The sequence below is a fragment of the Folsomia candida genome, unplaced genomic scaffold (genome assembly GCF_002217175.1).
Source record: "Folsomia candida strain VU population unplaced genomic scaffold, ASM221717v1 Fcan01_Sc001, whole genome shotgun sequence".
In the NCBI taxonomy this organism is placed as follows: Eukaryota; Metazoa; Arthropoda; class Collembola; order Entomobryomorpha; family Isotomidae; genus Folsomia; species Folsomia candida.
In genome coordinates, this window is record NW_019091193.1 from 23,476,289 (window position 1) to 23,492,610 (window position 16,322).

At 37.9% G+C, this 16,322-nt stretch overlaps 6 protein-coding genes across 6 annotated transcripts; all 6 read left to right on the forward strand.

Moving 5' to 3' along the window:
* The first annotated feature begins 614 nt into the window (after nucleotides 1-614).
* Nucleotides 615-2,173, forward strand: LOC110863655 (valacyclovir hydrolase). The gene is made up of 5 exons (XM_022113010.2): nucleotides 615-970; nucleotides 1,077-1,243; nucleotides 1,308-1,461; nucleotides 1,538-1,793; nucleotides 1,856-2,173. Exons 1-5 carry the CDS (start codon nucleotides 757-759, stop codon nucleotides 1,950-1,952), a joined length of 888 nt encoding a protein of 295 aa, XP_021968702.1. The 5' UTR covers nucleotides 615-756; the 3' UTR covers nucleotides 1,953-2,173.
* On the forward strand, nucleotides 2,144-3,865 carry LOC110844724. The gene is made up of 2 exons (XM_022091002.1): nucleotides 2,144-2,180; nucleotides 2,547-3,865. The coding sequence occupies exons 1-2, from the start codon at nucleotides 2,144-2,146 to the stop codon at nucleotides 3,863-3,865; spliced, it is 1,356 nt and encodes a 451-aa protein (XP_021946694.1).
* Nucleotides 3,866-5,890: 2,025 nt separating this feature from the next.
* LOC110842353 (pescadillo homolog) lies at nucleotides 5,891-8,373 on the forward strand. The gene is made up of 3 exons (XM_022088081.2): nucleotides 5,891-6,057; nucleotides 6,304-7,279; nucleotides 7,406-8,373. Exons 1-3 carry the CDS (start codon nucleotides 6,037-6,039, stop codon nucleotides 8,212-8,214), a joined length of 1,806 nt encoding a protein of 601 aa, XP_021943773.1. The 5' UTR covers nucleotides 5,891-6,036; the 3' UTR covers nucleotides 8,215-8,373.
* A 665-nt stretch (nucleotides 8,374-9,038) lies between these two features.
* LOC110842354 (serine/threonine-protein phosphatase 2A catalytic subunit beta isoform) lies at nucleotides 9,039-11,785 on the forward strand. Its single transcript, XM_022088082.2, has 7 exons — nucleotides 9,039-9,365; nucleotides 9,683-9,955; nucleotides 10,100-10,301; nucleotides 10,408-10,496; nucleotides 10,783-10,832; nucleotides 11,147-11,287; nucleotides 11,369-11,785. Exons 1-7 carry the CDS (start codon nucleotides 9,168-9,170, stop codon nucleotides 11,439-11,441), a joined length of 1,026 nt encoding a protein of 341 aa, XP_021943774.1. The 5' UTR covers nucleotides 9,039-9,167; the 3' UTR covers nucleotides 11,442-11,785.
* A 183-nt stretch (nucleotides 11,786-11,968) lies between these two features.
* Nucleotides 11,969-13,653, forward strand: LOC110863076 (lymphokine-activated killer T-cell-originated protein kinase). Its single transcript, XM_022112308.2, has 4 exons — nucleotides 11,969-12,281; nucleotides 12,397-12,972; nucleotides 13,086-13,262; nucleotides 13,361-13,653. Exons 1-4 carry the CDS (start codon nucleotides 12,104-12,106, stop codon nucleotides 13,504-13,506), a joined length of 1,077 nt encoding a protein of 358 aa, XP_021968000.1. The 5' UTR covers nucleotides 11,969-12,103; the 3' UTR covers nucleotides 13,507-13,653.
* A 138-nt stretch (nucleotides 13,654-13,791) lies between these two features.
* LOC110858808 (lymphokine-activated killer T-cell-originated protein kinase) lies at nucleotides 13,792-15,663 on the forward strand. The gene is made up of 5 exons (XM_022107698.2): nucleotides 13,792-13,949; nucleotides 14,096-14,311; nucleotides 14,390-14,929; nucleotides 15,027-15,227; nucleotides 15,338-15,663. The coding sequence occupies exons 2-5, from the start codon at nucleotides 14,116-14,118 to the stop codon at nucleotides 15,496-15,498; spliced, it is 1,098 nt and encodes a 365-aa protein (XP_021963390.1). The 5' UTR covers nucleotides 13,792-13,949; nucleotides 14,096-14,115; the 3' UTR covers nucleotides 15,499-15,663.
* Nucleotides 15,664-16,322: the final 659 nt, after the last annotated feature.

Here is a 16,322-nt window from a genome sequence, read left to right on the forward strand (position 1 = left end):
ATATGCATATTTATATGAATACATATGTATCTGGTCTCGTCAAATCATAAAACGAATTTCGCGTGCCCCAAATTACTCTAATCATGCTAAATGCCAGTCAAACATGAAATGCAGTTTATTTACAAAGTAGAGTTACAACTAAACTGGGTGCAAAATTTTCTGGAATTGGTGTTTTCCATGTCATAAAGTGACCCACCAATTTGGTGAAAGTTTTAGACAATGTATATTTACATGTCTGGAAAGAGAAAGTGGAAAAGAAACACGAAGTCTGCCAAATCTGAACCACTGCATGAATTGTCAAAAGTATTATTGTGGGTTACTTGTACTAACTTGGTACAAGTGAATGTTAAACCACCGCATGTAATTATTATGTATTTTCTGCATGATCATATAAATTTGGAGTAAAATTCTCATTGTTTTATTTTGTAAAAAATCATATCAAGTAAATTAAGCTGAAACCTGCTTATACAATCAAAATGCGCATACATTTGTGTGTGCAGGTATGCATTAAAGAAATACCCGATTGAATACATTGATGCCTATGATTTTGCTGATACATTAATGTATCAGCAAAATCAATTATCCAACGCTGAATAGATCTGACACTTGCACCTATGTAGCTTGTTGCGTTACATAGATATGCACTGCACCACATACCACACTGGGCCGATGACCTTCAATGTCATTCTGTACCGTTTTTTATGCACTAATCCTACGTTACGTGAGTAAGATACAGGAAAATAGTAAACTAACAACATGTGTTACAATCATTTAAAAAAGTTATTTATTACCCAATCGAAATTTGGTAATTATTGCACAATTAGAAATAAATATTTACTAGCTAAAGTTAGAGGAATACAAACAAATGCAGATCAACGACATAATACCATAAACTTGAGTGGATACCCAATAAGATATGTAAAAGTTGGACAAGGTCCTCATGTAGTATTCTGTTTGCCTGGAATTTTGGGTAAGAACAGAAATATTCGTTTGTAATTGATCTTGTTGTTGGTCCATGTATGCATGTAAATAATATCTTGTTTCATTTCCACTTGTTCTTGAAACTATTTCATCAGGAAATATGAAGATCCACACGGTTTCACAGATCCAAAACTTTGATCGGGAAAAATTTACTTTTGTGACATGGGACCAGCCTGGATATGCATATAGTGCACCTCCAGAAAGGAATTTGAATGACAACTCCCTTGTCGAAGATGCAGAAATTATGATTGAATTCATGAAGGTGTGTAAAAATGGTTTACATTTTTTGGCGAGCTATAAATTTGTATTTTATTGCATTATCGAAGAAACTTGGCTTTCCAAAATATTCAGTTATGGGATGGAGTGGAGGTGGTTGTAGTGCGCTACTGGCTGCCATCAAACATCCTGAAACTATTAGAAAATTAGTCGTTTGGGGAACATTCGCATATGTGGATGAACATGACACCAAAATTTATGAATGTGAAATGATGTTAAAATAGTATTACAGTAAAATATATGTATTCGTATAACAATGCTGGTTTTATAATACTCACAGATTTTCAACAACGAAAAAATCGCGGAGGAAAGATGATGGAAATGTTGGTAGACGAATATGGGGACGAGTTTTTCGACAAACATTTCGGTGGATGGATGAAAGTCTTTTCCAGGATTTATACAAATCATGGTGGAGAATTTGTGTCCAAAAGTCTTGATAAAATTAAATGCTCAACCTTAATATTACACGGGTCTGATGATGGTCTCGTAAGCCCAAAACATGGAGAGTACTTGAATAAAAATATTAAAAACTCGAGGTACGTGTAATAAAAATACGTGACGTGCGTGTCATGTCAAATAATAAAATATTTCTTCCTAGGCTGGTTAAATGGGAAGGTGGAAAACATAACTTGCATTTGAGATATTCTGACAAATTCAACCGTTTAGTACAAGACTTTCTTCTGGAAGAACAGTAACAATCGTCTTACAACAGCAAATCCAGCAGCTCAGTTTAATTGCGATAATAATAGACAATAATACAAGGCATTAAGGAAGGCAATTAATTTTTATTTTCGTAATGACCAACCTTGTTTCAGTGTAATTCTTGCCTGACGAAGTTATAAGCTGTATGCTAACGAAAGCTGGAAATAAAAACATGAAGTTAATCATGTCTTCTGAATCCGTCAGAGGAGTAAAAGCCCGATGTTGGAATTAAATTATTTTCTGCTAATTGGAGTGCAACAACCCTTCTTTTGAAACCTATGAATGGAGAAATAAACCAAGCGTTGCGCACATTCTACTATCGGAAACCCCAAGAATAACTTATCCTCTCTGTATTTGGCATTGTATGAATAAGTTGCGTTAGTTCTTTAAAAAATCTCTCTTTCTTCACAATCAAAATTTTCTGTCAAAAATGAGGCAGCTAATCTTGCTTATTTTTGTGGTATTTATTAGACCGATTAAGCAAAACAACTTAATTAGTAACACCTCTTTATCACCTTGTTATTTTCACCACCAGAACATAGATCATACTCTCAACTCGTGGTCGTCTGTATTATTGCGTTTTACAGGTCGTACGGCAGAACAACAATCGCACCAAAGCGAGAGCATTCTAATCAAGGAAATTGATAATGTCAATGGAATGCATTTTCTGGTGTCAGCCAACGATTTTGCTCCCCATTCATTTAGGAAAACCAACGGTGAAATTAGTGGTAATCATTACAAAGTGCTTGAATCTGGAGCCTTGAGGTTCAACTTTACCTACAGTTTAGAAATATCAGAAGGGAAGAGTACGGGCGTGAAACTGGGCAATGGTTCTTGGTCTGGAATGATGAACGACATCACAGAAGGTGCTTGTGATATTGCTCTTGTGATCGCTGTGACTGAAAATCGAATGAAAGCTGCGGATTTCACAACTCCCATGGGAGTGTCCCATTTAATTTTTGTATCAACAGTTCCTTTCAAGTCCGTCAGCAACGTTGCCCTTTTGACCCCACTTCACTACAAGGTTTGGATATTTATCGGGATTGCTTTCACCTTCCAGACCTTGGGCATCTATCTCATGTTGAAGTTGAGAGATGATGACGCTAATGGCGAAAGCTTCCTCGACGTTGTTTTGTGGACGATTGGACTTTCCACCGAACAATCTTTCCCCCTTCCAAAACACATAAAGTCAATAGCCGTCATCTGGGTCGCCTTTGTGCTTATCATTGGAACGGGGTATAAATGCAACTTGGCGTCATTTTTGTCAACCCCGGAACCCTTGAGAAAACCAGTAACATTTCTCCAACTTCACAACGCTACTCAGTATTCCGTGTACTTTGACATATCCGGAATCTCTGGGTATGATTTTTTCCGAAAAAGTGAGCAGACTTGGATCAAGGATTTGAGGAAGAGGATTGTCCCAACCAGTAGCACTTCCGACTGCGTCATAAGCTCATTCAACGATCGCACGAGCGTCTGTATTGGGTGGGACATTAGCTTACCTGTCGCTGTTGCAAAAAATCTTAGCGTTCCATATAAACACAAGGTCACAATGTACCAAAGCATGGAATACATAGTGCTCACCTACCCAAGCATTGCGTTTAGAAAAAACTTTGCATTTAAAAATCTTTTTAATTTTATTGGAATGTCCTGCTTCGAAGCAGGGTTGATTCAAAAATGGACCAAAGATGCTGTCGACTACTTTATCTGCAATGGCAAGCAATGGTCTCCGAGTGTGAATGGAACCCACTTTTACGAACAACTTCAAAACTTTTACAATTACGAGAATAATAGTGAGAACAATCAGGCTTTGAGAATGAAACACTTTACCACATTGTTTCTCTCATTCATTTTAGGTCTCGCTTTTGCAACTGCAACTTTCCTTTGGGAATTAATTACTTATTAGTAAAACCTACTCCAAGCAACTTTGCGGGGCCTTTTAAGACGGCATTATTACATAAAAGCCAGACTCTAATGAACGATTGGCATATAATTTTTAGCCCGGACTAGGGCTTATGTAATCGACCTGTCCGTCTGTCTGTCTTTCCATAACTCTCGAAGGAGTAGGCTGAATTTTACCAAATTTGATACAGACATGCATCTGGGCATCGACCGAGTTCGAAGATGGGTTAGTGTTTCTCACGGGTCGGGTTCTTGCAAATCCGAAACCCGAACCCGAACCCGATGCCACTGATCCGAAACTTGAGGGCAACCCGAACCCGAAGAACCCGAAACCCGTTTGCAACGATCCGAACCCGAACTGGCGGATCAAATCCGAAACCCGAACCCGAAAAACCCGAATATATTTTAACTTTAAGGGGTGACTGGCTTTTTAGCTAAAAATTCTTTGGAAGGTTTCAAACAAACAATACTTCTGTAAATATGACCGAGGAATTATAATTAAGCACATTTCTGCATAAGTACATAACTCTTAATTCCTTGACCATAATAATGCAATCTCAAAAAATCGACCATGAATAATGGCTTTCCGTGACATTCAGAAATTTTTAAATCAGTTGAAAACTGAAAATGATTTTCAGTTTCAAGTTTCCAATATTAAAGTAAGCTCAAGCTAAATATTTTGCAAATTTTTGATAAAAAATATATTTTATTTTAATATTCAAACCATAACACTAATTGAAGACACTTGTGAAAAGAAGTTACGACAATTAAAAATTTGAATTATTTAATGAATTACTGCAGCATAACCGTCGTAGCAAGTTTGGTTAACACTTTATTTTCTTTTTTAATGTTTTCGTGTTCGTTGTGGCAAAAAGTTCTTGTTGGTTCGGGTTTCGGGTTCTTAGTCGGAACCCGAACCCGACCCGAACCCGAAATTTTGGGATCACATTTCTCGGACCCGAACCCGAAAGTTTCGGGTTCAAAATTTTCGTATCCGAAGCAGGACCCAAACCCGATCCGAACCCGAAACCCGAAGTAAGAACCCGAACCCGTGAGAAACACTCGATCAAAAAACATTTAGACCAATGAGTGGTACCCTGGACACGACTATCACCTCGAAAGTATCCCTTGTTAGCTAACTTTTAATTTCAAATTCTTTGATGAGAAGCCACTAATTGTAAGTATTACCGTGCCGGATTTCATGTTTTTAACGCAATTTCTAAAAATAGATATGGATAACCGCATCAGATATAAATTTTACCAATTTCATTTCATATTGTTCCATTAAGACCCATTTGCAACCTCTCTCCCAAATTTCACTTCGATATGACGATTTTGAAAAATCAGTATGGGTCACCCCATAGGGTCCATCAAGATTAAAATTTTTCCAACCTAAATTCATTTTTGTCTGTTACAATCCACTAGCAACCTTTGTTCCAAATTTCAACTACCTACTACAAATTTTAGAAATCCGTCGGGTCACCCTATCGGGTCTCCCAGGTTTAAAATTTCTGAAACTCCACTCCAATTTAAACGCTTTGAGGTCAGTCGCAATCTTCATACTAAAATTACTTATAATTATTACTATAGATATTTCTCAAGCTACAAATATTTTACTTACACTTAAATAATTTAACCTGCTCTAAAGGTTCTTGGTAGTTAAGGGCAACGCATTTGGATGGAAATGACCCCCACCGGCCAATTACTTGACCGATCATGCCCATCTCCGAACTCATCCTTACTTTTGACCCGAAGATGAAGTGTGCAAAATTTCAAGTCGATAGCTTTTGTTTAAAGAGAGTTATCGTGCGCACAGACGGACGCACAGACGGACGGACAGACAGACATCTTGGTAAATCTATAAGGCCATCTTAAAAGGCCTAAAAACCAGGAAAAACCTAAACTTACTTGGAATTAGTTCATGAAAAGTAAAAACCAAACAACTGATGAAACCAGAACAAAGTGTAAATCTACATGTGAATCTAAATGCTGCTCAAATCGGAGAGCACATGGCACAAATCGGTGTGTTGAATGTTGCAGTGTGCGTGGTGCTCAATAGTGAACAAGAAAAAGTTTCGTTGCTGCTGCTGGAAATTTGCTTTTTAAAATATAATAATTTGCAGAATTAAACAGATTTTTTAAGTCTCTTTGAATTGGACAAGGCAGTTTTTCATCATGGGAAAAATGAAAAAGAAAGTAAGTGAACAGAAAACGAAAATAGTGAAATAATAATGAAATTAACTTATCCCTCACTCTTTTTGTCTTTATGAAGTTATAATTGATTGTGCACACAATCCTTTGAATAAGAAATTGTAATTCAACATCTATTAGTAGATACTCATACTGTCTAATAATTATAAATTAGCATTTCAGTCTACAACGCACCACACGTCTTCTGTAATTGTAAGCTACAATTTGTAATTCATGTATTTTTGTTTGTAGTACGAGTCCGGTGAGGCATCTCAATACCTCACGAGGAAACATGCCCTGAGGAAACTCCAGCTCAGCTTGAAGGCGTTTCGAAAACTTTGCATTCTGAAAGGAATTTATCCACGTGAACCCAAGAATCGGAAGCGGGCACAAAAGGGAGCAACAGACAAGAAGACGCTGTACCTCAAAAAAGACGTTCAGTTTCTGCTGCATGAACCAATCGTATGGAAACTGAGAGAACACAAAGTATACCTCCGGAAAAAGTCCAGGGCTAAAGCACTCAGGGACAAGGAAGGACTGAAAAGAATCGTTGATAACAAACCCACCTACAAACTGGATCATATTGTTCGAGAACGATATCCAACATTCATTGACGCCATCCGAGATCTTGATGACTGTCTTACATTGTGCTTTCTCTTCTCAACCTTTCCAAGTTTGCGATTCGTCCCTGGACATGTGTCTCGCTTGTGCAGAAGGCTGACGGTGGAGTTTCTACACTACGTCATTGAAGCTAGGGCTCTACGCAAAGTTTTTGTCTCTATCAAGGGATATTATTATCAAGCCGAAATCAAAGGTCAAACAATCACATGGATCGTGCCACATAACTTTGCCTTTCAGCCGCAATCATCGGAATCAGTAGATTTCCGGATTATGGCTACATTTGTAGAATTCTACTCTACACTGTTAGGATTCATCAACTTTCGTCTCTTCAATGCTTTGAATCTTTTCTATCCTCCAAAGCTGGTGAATCCCAAAGGACAAAGTGAGGAGCTTAACGAGACAAACAAGTTGAACTGGGACAATGAAGAAGATTTGGTTGGAGAAAGGGTGGCCGCACTGAACCAGTCTTTGTTGAAGGTGGCAATCCCTCCCGTAGAAGAAGCGGAATTAGAAATGGACGAATTCCCTGTTACTGGGGATGCCGAAAAAGTTGCTCAGTTGAAGAGAGACGCTGAACGTGTCAAGTTTTTGAAGAACATGTTTTCAGGTATTATAAACAATTGAATACATGTTAACTTTATTGTGTAGTAATGAAAAATGGGTGCTTCGCAAGTCAAGAGAAGAGATACAATGTAAAAATAATATAACCTCGTTTGTTCATGTTTTTATTCAGGGATGAAGTTTTTTCTGAGTCGTGAAGCTCCTCGCGAATCACTTACTTTCGCCATCAGATCCGTTGGTGGCGAGGTTTCATGGGACGCTCAGCTATTTCCTGGAGCTACGTTCAGTGAGTATGATGAATCTATCACACATCAAATTGTGGACAGAGACAACCAAACCAAGCAGTACTTGTCACGATACTACGTTCAACCTCAATGGATTTTTGACTGCATCAACGCCCGTGCCGTGCTTCCAGTAGAGAAATATTTTCCAAGTGCCGTATTGCCACCACACATGTCACCCTTCCTCACCGAACGGGAGGGTGATTACATGCCCCCTGAGAAGAAAAAGTTTTTGGACATGGAGAAAGGAATCATTGCTCCGTCCGAAGGTTTTGTTAATGCTGGTGCAACCACTAATGATAATGAAGATGAAAATGACTCCGACGATGACGATGATGAAGATATTGGAAGTGTGGATGACGACGAGGAGGAGGACGACGACGATGCCGGCACAGAGGATGAGGCAGAAGAAGACGAAGATCTAGATGAGGACGAACAGCGTTTGAATGCATTAAAGAAGCAAATGAAAGTGACCAAAGGAGAAGCCGAGATTGAAGACGAACTGAAAAAACGAGACGACGAGAGCAAGGAACAGTGGAAACTTCGGTGCATGATGATCAGAAACAAGCATAAGCGACTCTACAAAAAAATGATGGACAGTCGAAGAAGACGGCGAAAAGAGGCTGATCGTCTAACGAATAAACGGCAAAATATTGAAAAGGAAGCAAATAAAAAGTCCAAGAAGAAGCAAAAGGCATAAAAATTAATATAATATTATAATTTCGTTATCTATTTATAGGATTTTCGCAAAATTTCACAACTTTTTTTGTCCCTTTTTGCTATAAAATATTATTACTGACTCGCATTATTATTGGTTGGATAATAAATGTATGCAAATAAATATAGATAGATACATCAATTCACGCTGCTGATAAAAACCATTCTTGTTGAGCATGCCCAGAGTAATTCAAAGTACGATTTTTTTCAGGGTCAAATTGCATGATTGGATCTTTCACACATAGTTTTTTCACCACACACAAACTAATGCATAAAGTGTTTGGCATACCACTTTGTCTCTACGTCATTCGATGATGATGATCACATTACTTACCTACAATTCCGGCATCTACGAAAGAGGCAATACATCTGCGCTAAAAAACTAAACTGGACTCATCCTTCAGACCAGCAGGTAAACTAGATACGAACACGGTGGCACCCAATAGTCTATTTTCGTCGTCTCACATTTCCCTTCACTTTACCTCTCATTCCTCATTCCTTATTTTTCAACAAATTTCTTGACATCTTATTTTTGCAGATAAGTTTCAAGTTTTTACTGATTTCACCTCTCATGAAATGAAAGGAGACTAAATTTGTCAGTGTTTCCTATAAAGGACGAGGTGAGACGACGATGAGACGGGTTTTGGAGGGGACGTGCCAGCGTGTTGAGCTGGTTGTGAAATAGGTTGTTGTTTGTGTATTCCTCCGCCGCCAACGAACCAGGAGGAGGAGGAGCACTGGTGGTACGTGTATATACAGCGAGAGCACCAACGGGAGAGTGGCCAACTACTCTTTCAATTCATATCCTCTCTCCTTCTTTTCTAGTTTCTGCTCCATTGCCACCACACAGACCAAAGTCATCATCCTCCTCGTCGTTGTTGGACAGTAAAAAAACACCCTCCGAGAAATTTGTGACCTCGCTAACGACGGACCACCATGGAGCCTGGCGTCGCCACACCGCCTCCAGCAACGTCCACCCCCACCACCAATCCCAACAACAACCCGGAAGTTAATAAGCCCATCAATGGCGGCAGTGGGTGTGGAATCAACGTCAAGGAGCTCGACCAATGGATTGAACAACTTAACGAGTGCAAACAACTTACAGAAAGCCAGGTCAAAACGCTCTGTGAAAAAGTGAGTATACAAAGGAAACGCATCAAAATTGTATTTTTGTCGATCTTGATGGTCACCATTTAAGTCTGTGTAGTTAGTAGTATTTAGTTTGGTTGGTGATTCATTTAATACGTCGCTGTTCTCTCAAGAGCCAATTATCTTTGATGACGTAATAAATCAATAGTAAATTCTTTGTCAAGCTGGATAACGAACGATTGGAGTCGCACTTGACTATTTTTCCATTGATGTTTTAGTGATGTGCAAATGATGTTATAAATTATGGTGTACGGTAATGGTAATTAAAATTTTAATTTGTTTTAATCTATTTTTCCCTCTAGGCTAAAGAAATTTTAACCAACGAGTCGAACGTGCAAGAGGTAAAATGTCCAGTGACCGTTTGTGGGGATGTACATGGTCAATTCCACGATCTTATGGAGCTGTTTCGAATTGGGGGCCGCAGTCCGGATACAAACTATTTGTTTATGGGAGACTACGTGGATAGAGGGTACTATTCTGTGGAAACAGTCACACTCCTTGTGGCCCTCAAGGTCAGATATAAGGATAGAATCACTATTCTTAGAGGAAATCACGAATCGAGACAAATTACACAGGTATTATTCATGACATAAAATCATTATAATCTTTAATTGTTGAAATGGTTAATTAACTGGTGTATTTTATGTGTGAAAGTGAATAGCCTATAAGTTACATTATAAACTAGCTATTTTATAATATTTATTGTGTTTTGTTTTCAGGTTTACGGATTCTATGATGAATGTTTAAGGAAGTATGGGAATGCCAATGTTTGGAAGTATTTTACGGACTTATTCGACTACCTTCCCCTAACCGCTCTTGTGGATAGTCAAATATTCTGTTTGCATGGTGGATTGAGCCCGTCAATTGATACTCTCGACCATATAAGAGCGTTAGATAGGCTACAAGAAGTCCCACACGAGGGTAAATTATTTGAACGTTTTATGCACATCATTACGTCATCTTGATTTTATCAACTGTTGATGTTGACTCATCATTTTTTTATTTCAATTATATAATTATTTTCCAGGACCCATGTGTGATCTGTTATGGTCTGACCCTGATGATCGTGGTGGCTGGGGAATAAGTCCTCGTGGAGCTGGATACACTTTTGGACAGGTAAGGCTAAATTGGAAACGTTATTGTGGTTCAAACTCCCATGCTCACACCTAAAGATAGATACCTTTGTAGAGGGGGGTATCAGTGCACTTTTGACCGTCGTGGTCAAAAGTCGTTTGTTTAAAACAAATTGTTTTACCAATCACTGTCAGTGTGGAAATCATATACACACATACAGCAGCAATTACTTCAATTTTAGTGAGAGTGTGAACCATTGAATTGTACCAAAGTTGCAATTTCTGATTTATGTCAACTAATTTAACGTTATTTTTGCTTTTTTTTACAGGATATATCTGAAACATTCAATCATTCTAACGGAATCACTTTAGTATCTAGGTAAGAAGCGTATATATTTACTATTATTGTTTAGTTTAAAATAGACATCTATTTTCTCCGCGGTCAGCACTCTGTGCCAAAATAATTCCATATTTTGTTTCAATTTTTAACTGCCGCAAAAATAACAGTCAATAGTCCTATTTCTGAGGCAGAAGTTCATTCTGTTTTGGATTATTACTGTTGATACATGCATATTCCTTTAGTTAAAAGATCTACTGCTTTATATTTTATCGAATTGATCCTTATGTATGTGATTGAGAAAGTATAATTGATTACAGTTAATTATGTGTTAATTTATATTCTGCTTATTGCAGGGCACATCAATTGGTTATGGAAGGATATAATTGGTGTCATGATCGTAATGTTGTAACCATTTTTTCTGCACCAAATTACTGCTATCGTTGCGGTAATCAAGCTGCCATCATGGAACTTGATGATCAACTTAAATATTCATTGTAAGAAAAATACTTAGCATTCATTTGTGTTTAATAAGCTTCTGTTGTACATGTATTAATCAATACATTTTTTTCTTCCAGTCTACAATTCGACCCCGCGCCGCGTCGAGGTGAACCTCATGTTACACGGCGGACACCGGACTATTTTCTTTAAATATTCTTGGAAAATTATCTACCTACCTACAACTTCAGACTTCAAGGATGTGGTCATTATACAAATTATCCTTGCAACGTAGAGTCATGTGCGACACTGATTCAAGTGAACATTCATGTTGTCTTATCATTATTATAATTAGTTTTAACCACCCCAACAAACATCCTCAGCTTGAAAGAGTGAATTTAATACACGATTTTGTTTAATATATATCACACGTAAAGATACAATAAAATTTCTGTTGATGTCAAGTATATAACTACCTAACAGTTCATGTGTTTTCAAATTGTGTACGAGTATAGGAAAGTAAATCTTAATCTTGTAATAAAATTGTGAGTACATAATCATATGTCCACCTCATTCGCATTGTTTCATGGAAATAAAAATAAAACAAACACTCATTTTTATTATTTTCATAACTTTCAATTTCCAAAGCCTAGTTGTTGGTCAACCAAAATATGGGGAAATGGTAGAAGAATCCAGCAGCGGTTGCCCCTCTGTTTTCATGAAGTAACGGTCGTCTCGTTTACTCACTACATTACATCAATGATTTCGTTTTAGTCCGTTGCTTTCCGTTGCTGCTGCTACTTTGATCTTGGCCTTCTTCAAATATTTCCACGTCAATTTCTTATTAGTTTAATTTAATATTTTCATACGACACAATGGAGAACGAACAGGTCATTACTGCCGCTTCCTCTCCTACTGAGGGGGATCAATGTCAAACCCCAAAACAGGCTCGCCATAAGCGTGTCGCAATTTTACAAGGGGCCGAAGGGGGAAAATCTCCAGCCCTTCAAGTTCCAGCATCACCATTGTTGAAAATGTTGGGATATGGGTCAGGTATTTGCATTTTCATTACTTGATAACTTGACTCGTCATCAAAGTTTTTGTGGGGTGGAGTGGAATAATGGAAAAATGCGATCTTCATATTGTAATTCACTCATATTCTAAATAGGTGTTGGAGTATTTGTTCTTGAAAGATCTCCAAAAACCTCAGGAGAGTTACGGTCACCTTGGGCAATCAAAAAAGTACAAAAATTAAGAAACACGTCTAAACAGCTCTTCTCGGATAGGATTGAATTTGAGGCTGATATCCTGAAAACGCTCATTCACCCCAATATCATTGGATATCGGGGGTTCAGCAAGGTTGATGGGAAACCGGTCCTGGCCATGGAAAAAGCACCTCGATCTCTCGGCGACATTATTGTAGAAAGGATGGAGGATCTGTCCATCGTTGGTGGAGGTGATGGTGATGGTGACGACAACGATTGCTTCGTTGACCCATTTCCCCCTCAGCAAATTCACAAGGTCGCTTTGGACATTGCCAAAGCTATGGAGTATTTGCATAAAGAAGCAAAAATTATTCATGGCGACATTAAAAGCGCCAACGTTTTGATTTTCGATAACTTTGCTGTGGCAAAATTATGTGACTTTGGTGTTTCCAGAAGAATAAATAACGATGGAGAGGTGGATGAAGGATATGCAGGAACAGATATGTGGATGCCAATGGAAGCTGTTTTACGGAAAAATGGTACGAATTAGGGAGATGTCCATAGTATAAGAAAGAACTACATATTCCCAAAAGATATACATATTTATTATGGTGTAGTACGTCGAGTGAAACTAATTTGGTTTGCATTATAGGAGACAACAAATGGCCAATTACTAGCAAGTCCGACATTTACCCATTTGCCTTGACCATTTACGAAATGATTTCTCTAAAACCTCCACACCTTCCCACCGTGGAAGACTCTTTCTTGGATGATATGCAGACGGATGCTGATGATTCATTTTTTGACAACCTTCTTACGAAATCTTTGGGTATGTAACATTAATTATTTAATTGTAATTGTAATTTCAGTTGTATTTCTTTAATATCTATCACTATTATAATATTATTCTGCACTCGAATAATGTAGGAAAGCGCCCTGTACTTCCGGATATTGAGTTTGACGACTCTTACAACTTGATTTTAGCATTATTTTACTGCTGCACAGAAGAAGATCCAAATTTGCGACCAGATTCGACTGATGTTGTCAAGCTACTTGCTAGTGACACTGCTTGATTCAATCTCAAAATGTACAAGTAAAGTCAATAAGGTTACTTATTGATCATTTATTATTTATTTTCATTCACATGTATTGCTTATTTGATCTGTTTTGGAGATGACACAATAAAAAACCACAATTGATTTGTGAAATATAGCAGTGTATATACGATATAGCGTAACTAACAATTAAAAATTATCGGCGAATATTACTGAAAAGGTAATAAAATGATGTAATTTGAAGCATAAGACTACTCAAATATTGAGCATCATGCGAGGTGCAAGAGACAAAGCGTGGGAGTCGCCTTTCGAGTTCAAAAGTTGGTCCGGGAAAAATAACTGTTAACAAGCTGAACAAGCTACTGGCCGACGTTTCCTCGCTCTCTCCACACTCCTGCATCTCGTGCTAGTCGTGCTTCAAGCCGAAAGACGGACAGCCCTTCTTCTCGAAAACCGATAAGGTACAAATCCATTGAAACCTTAATTGAGTCATTTTGTAGTATTACTTAGACTTCCACCTCCAGTGGAGACATTTTTAAGTTTAATAACTCATAATCATAGTAATTAAAAATTTATAAACCTTCTTGCGTATTTTTGTTGAATGTAGGTTGGTTGGTTGGTTCAGGTATGTCTCAAGATGAGAAGGAAACCGGGTCCCAACTGTCACAAGGGTCCTCGTCTGGCGATAGTCAAAACGAATTTCTGACTCCTAAACAATTTCGCCATAAGAAGGTAAACTTTCTAAGAAATACGGATATGACTAAAAGTCCATCGTTCATGGTCCCGGCGTCCCCGACAATGAAACGCTTAGGATATGGAACTGGTACTAGTGAATTGTTTACTATTGGCGATGATGCAAGTTGTATCATACAACTTATCTGTTTGTTTTTTTTTGTGGCAGGTGTTGGTGTGTACTTGATGGAACGATCCCCCAGGGCTTCCGGCGAAGTGCGATCCCCTTGGGCTATTAAAAAGATATCAAAACTTCGTAAGGATACAAAATTGTTCGAAAGAAGGCTAGAGTTTGAAGCCGAGATACTCAGGAATCTAACGCATCCAAATATCATTGGGTATCGAGCATTTGGCAATCCCACCACTGACGTGACCTTCCTTGCAATGGAGAAGGCATCAAAATCTTTATTTGATTTGATTGAAGATCGCGTTGAAGAACTGACACCTGACGGTGTTAGTCCATTTCCAGCCTTGAAGATATTCAGAGTTGCAGTCGACGTTGCTCAAGCATTACATTATTTACATGAAGAAAAAAAACTCATTCATGGAGATTTGAAAAGTGGAAATGTTCTCGTGTTTGGGGATTTCGATGCTGTTAAATTATGCGACTTCGGAGTTGCTCGAAAAATCAAAGATGATGGTTTGGTAGACGGGTTATATGTGGGAACCGAAATCTGGAATCCAATGGAAGTCGTTTTAGCAAATAGAGGTATGTACTAGTATATTCGCATGCCGTTGCCCAAAAGTTAAACACGTTTATGACAAAAAAGGTATATGAATGTACTGATTAATTGTTAAATCTTTAGGACAAAAAAAGTATCCCGTCACCGCCAAAGTGGACATTTACCCGTATGCTCTTACGCTGCATGAAATGATCAGTTTGAAAATTCCACATTTCAATACTGCAGAGGAAGATTATGGGGAAAGCATGGGCGACAATGACAATTCGCAATCAGAAAGTTCATACGATGAGCATGCTTTCGATGAAGCGCTTGGTCGACAACTGGGTAATCTGTCAATTTATTTTATTTTAAAGTTGTTGTTAACTGTACTATCGCGCGCACACACGCGTCTATCAGTGTTCGAGCCAACTGTTAAAAAAATATTATTATCATAGGAAAGCGTCCCACACTACCAGATTTTGCTTTTGACGAGTCCTACAATACCATCCTTGGCGTTTTTTATGTGTGCAGCAACGAAAATCCTCAAGATCGACCAACAGCGGAGGAGATTTTGTCCATGTTGAGTGAAAACGAGACGAATATTGGCAAGGACTGACTTGAGATTTTTGATATTACTTTACGTGACTGATTTTTATAAATGCATCTACTGTCTAGCTGTAAAACTTATATTAATATTTTTTAAAAGGTTAATAACTTATTCATCGTCTCGTTATGAATGAATCCTATCGGTTAATAAAATTGAGCTGATCACAATTCACAAGTACTGTGCTCGAAGTATGCCTTATTAAATTCCGAGTTGCAATTCAACGAGACAAATGCTTAGCAGTTAGCTAACATGGAGCTGGATAATGAGCATACGCTATATATGCAAATTTTGTTTAAAGGCAGGCAAGTCATCTTGCACTCAGTTCATAACATTGTCTTGCTACAAAAGCGCACGATGCCAACAGTATCGGCAAAAAATGTGTAAGGGTATTGAACTAGAAGGCAATCAATATGAAATTGATTCTACCATGGTCTTAAGCGTCTAATTATATAAGAATAATACGGATTATTTGTCATTATGATGGTATTTTTCTTAGTGCTGATTGAAAAGACTTGGGTAAATCTGTGGGTTTCCAGCAAAACTACTGTTTTACATTGCATAAATTTTCAGACATCTTTTATGTTAAGTGCATTTTGTAGTACAGTTTTTGATGAATAGTTCACTATGGAGGTTAAAAATAGAGTAAACTATGTACACATGCTTTGGCTGTTGCATACATATTATACAACTTTTGACTTGTTTCCCAGCTTTAAACCAGCAGCATTGAATCGCACTTCTTTTTTAAGAAAGAATAAAGAGCTAACAAAACTCTCATGAAAATGTTGGCAACACGAAAAATTCTCACAATGGGGATGGGATGGAGTTTGCAACAA

Coding starts and splice junctions, on each gene's coding strand:
- LOC110863655 (XM_022113010.2), top strand. CDS start 757: ATGTGTTACAATCATTTAAAAAAGTTATTTATTACCCAATCGAAATTT. Junction 1,462..1,537: donor TGACACCAAAATTTATGAAT/GTGAAATGATGT, acceptor TAATACTCACAG/ATTTTCAACAACGAAAAAAT. Junction 1,794..1,855: donor AAAAATATTAAAAACTCGAG/GTACGTGTAATA, acceptor ATTTCTTCCTAG/GCTGGTTAAATGGGAAGGTG.
- LOC110844724 (XM_022091002.1), top strand. CDS start 2,144: ATGTCTTCTGAATCCGTCAGAGGAGTAAAAGCCCGAT. Junction 2,181..2,546: donor CAGAGGAGTAAAAGCCCGAT/GTTGGAATTAAA, acceptor TGCGTTTTACAG/GTCGTACGGCAGAACAACAA.
- LOC110842354 (XM_022088082.2), top strand. CDS start 9,168: ATGGAGCCTGGCGTCGCCACACCGCCTCCAGCAACGTCCACCCCCACC. Junction 9,366..9,682: donor TCAAAACGCTCTGTGAAAAA/GTGAGTATACAA, acceptor TTTTCCCTCTAG/GCTAAAGAAATTTTAACCAA. Junction 10,302..10,407: donor ACAAGAAGTCCCACACGAGG/GTAAATTATTTG, acceptor ATTATTTTCCAG/GACCCATGTGTGATCTGTTA.
- LOC110842353 (XM_022088081.2), top strand. CDS start 6,037: ATGGGAAAAATGAAAAAGAAA. Junction 6,058..6,303: donor TGGGAAAAATGAAAAAGAAA/GTAAGTGAACAG, acceptor TTTTGTTTGTAG/TACGAGTCCGGTGAGGCATC. Junction 7,280..7,405: donor TTTGAAGAACATGTTTTCAG/GTATTATAAACA, acceptor GTTTTTATTCAG/GGATGAAGTTTTTTCTGAGT.
- LOC110858808 (XM_022107698.2), top strand. CDS start 14,116: ATGTCTCAAGATGAGAAGGAAACCGGGTCCCAACTGTCACAAGGGTCC. Junction 14,312..14,389: donor ACGCTTAGGATATGGAACTG/GTACTAGTGAAT, acceptor TTTTTGTGGCAG/GTGTTGGTGTGTACTTGATG. Junction 14,930..15,026: donor AGTCGTTTTAGCAAATAGAG/GTATGTACTAGT, acceptor TTAAATCTTTAG/GACAAAAAAAGTATCCCGTC.
- LOC110863076 (XM_022112308.2), top strand. CDS start 12,104: ATGGAGAACGAACAGGTCATTACTGCCGCTTCCTCTCCTACTGAGGGG. Junction 12,282..12,396: donor AATGTTGGGATATGGGTCAG/GTATTTGCATTT, acceptor TATTCTAAATAG/GTGTTGGAGTATTTGTTCTT. Junction 13,263..13,360: donor CCTTCTTACGAAATCTTTGG/GTATGTAACATT, acceptor CGAATAATGTAG/GAAAGCGCCCTGTACTTCCG.